Genomic DNA, 1,640 nt, shown 5'->3' on the forward strand with positions numbered 1-1,640 from the left:
GCTACTTGAGTACTTCCGCCGCCCTCACCGCCCTTCTCCAATCCAACATGGCGGTTTGTTACGGCTTTCGCCCACTTCTTCTACGCGGGGCTCTGCGAGGAGCCTTTGGTTTCCACCAACGGCTACCAGGACCCCCAGTCGCCATTGTAGGCCGCAGGGCCGTTTGTGTCAGAGCACCGGGCGCGGTAATAGAGGAGTCCACTGATGAATACTCATTTGTCGAGCGTCTCATCCCGCCGACACGCGTCCCCTCTCCGCCCCAGCACGCAGGGCCGACCCCGTCCGGTTGGACACCGCCGGCAGAGTCGCCACCGTCTCTTCCTTACATGATACGCCGCTCCCGCATGCACAACATTCCGGTCTACACGGACCTGACCCACGGCAACCGTAAGATGACGTTGGTCCGGAAGGTGGAGGGTGACATCTGGGCTTTGGAGAAAGACGTCAAAGAGTACCTGAAGCACGTGACCGGCAAAGAACTGGCCACGCAGGTCAACGAGGTGACGATGACGCTGAAGGTCAAAGGTCATTTTGACAAGGAGCTGAAGGAATTGTTGAGCACGAAAGGCTTCTGAGGGACACCTAACAGATGCCATGTTTATGGACTTTATCAACAGCATGGCCATGTTGATATTTGTTAATTTCAAAACCATTACATTATATAGATATATAGTTCCCAACATTATATAGATATATAGTTCCCAGTCATAAAAGTGTTTCCAAGTATCGTGAGTGCAGCTGGGGTAGGCTCCAGCCCCCGTGAAATTGACGAAGGACAAGCGGTAGGAAATGGATGGCTGGATTTTTAATGACAATAAAGTGTTACATTCAGATCTGTGTACTTAATGTTTTACGCCCTTTTTGTTAAGGAAAACTCAGTTTTCATGGCAAATATACAGAACATTAGGGCTGCAACTAACAATTAATTTGATAATCGATTAATCTGTCGATTATTACTTAGATTAATCGACTAATAATCGGATAAAAGAGACAAACTACATTTATATCCTTTCCAGTATTTTATTGACAAAAAAAACAGCATACTGGCACCATACTTATTTTGATTGTTTCTCGGCTGTTTGTAAATGTTGCTGTTTATAAATAAAGGTTTATAAAAAAAAGTAGCCTCTGCGCATGCGCATAGCATAGATCCAACGAATCGATGACTAAATTAATCGCCAACTATTTTTATAATAAATTTTAATCGATTAGTTGTTGCAGCCATACGGAATATACATTTTTAAACCAAAATGTTCCGAAAGTAGATTAACCACTAAAGGCCTTAGTGGCCACATGCGTGGACAGCACCTTTTAGCTCTTATTTCCAAAATTGTGTACACTACTGAATTGGGGTCTTATGCTGACATATGGACACTTATACTGCTATCTGGTGGTGTCAGAAAAGTATAACATACAATGGAATTTGGAAAAAAAAAAGTGTAAAAATTCAAATTTGCATGTCACTACACATGAAGTACACGTTTGTGTACTTATGGACTAAGTACATCATATTAAAAGATGATTTTTATTTATTCTAATTAGGGTCCAATAAGCCCAAATAGCAAAGAGAGAAAAAAAAAACATGTAAACAAACAGCTTGGGCCTTAAGAGGATATTTGATGTGAAGTAATTTGATCCTT

The 1,640-nt window shown here is 42.5% G+C and overlaps 1 protein-coding gene across 1 annotated transcript; it reads left to right on the forward strand.

The window, feature by feature from the left end:
• mrpl49 (mitochondrial ribosomal protein L49) lies at positions 1-831 on the forward strand. Its single transcript, XM_062052194.1, has one exon. It carries the CDS (start codon positions 48-50, stop codon positions 573-575), a length of 528 nt encoding a protein of 175 aa, XP_061908178.1. The 5' UTR covers positions 1-47; the 3' UTR covers positions 576-831.
• Positions 832-1,640: the final 809 nt, after the last annotated feature.

The sequence above is a fragment of the Entelurus aequoreus genome, linkage group LG07, assembly GCF_033978785.1.
Source record: "Entelurus aequoreus isolate RoL-2023_Sb linkage group LG07, RoL_Eaeq_v1.1, whole genome shotgun sequence".
Classification (NCBI taxonomy): Eukaryota; Metazoa; Chordata; class Actinopteri; order Syngnathiformes; family Syngnathidae; genus Entelurus; species Entelurus aequoreus.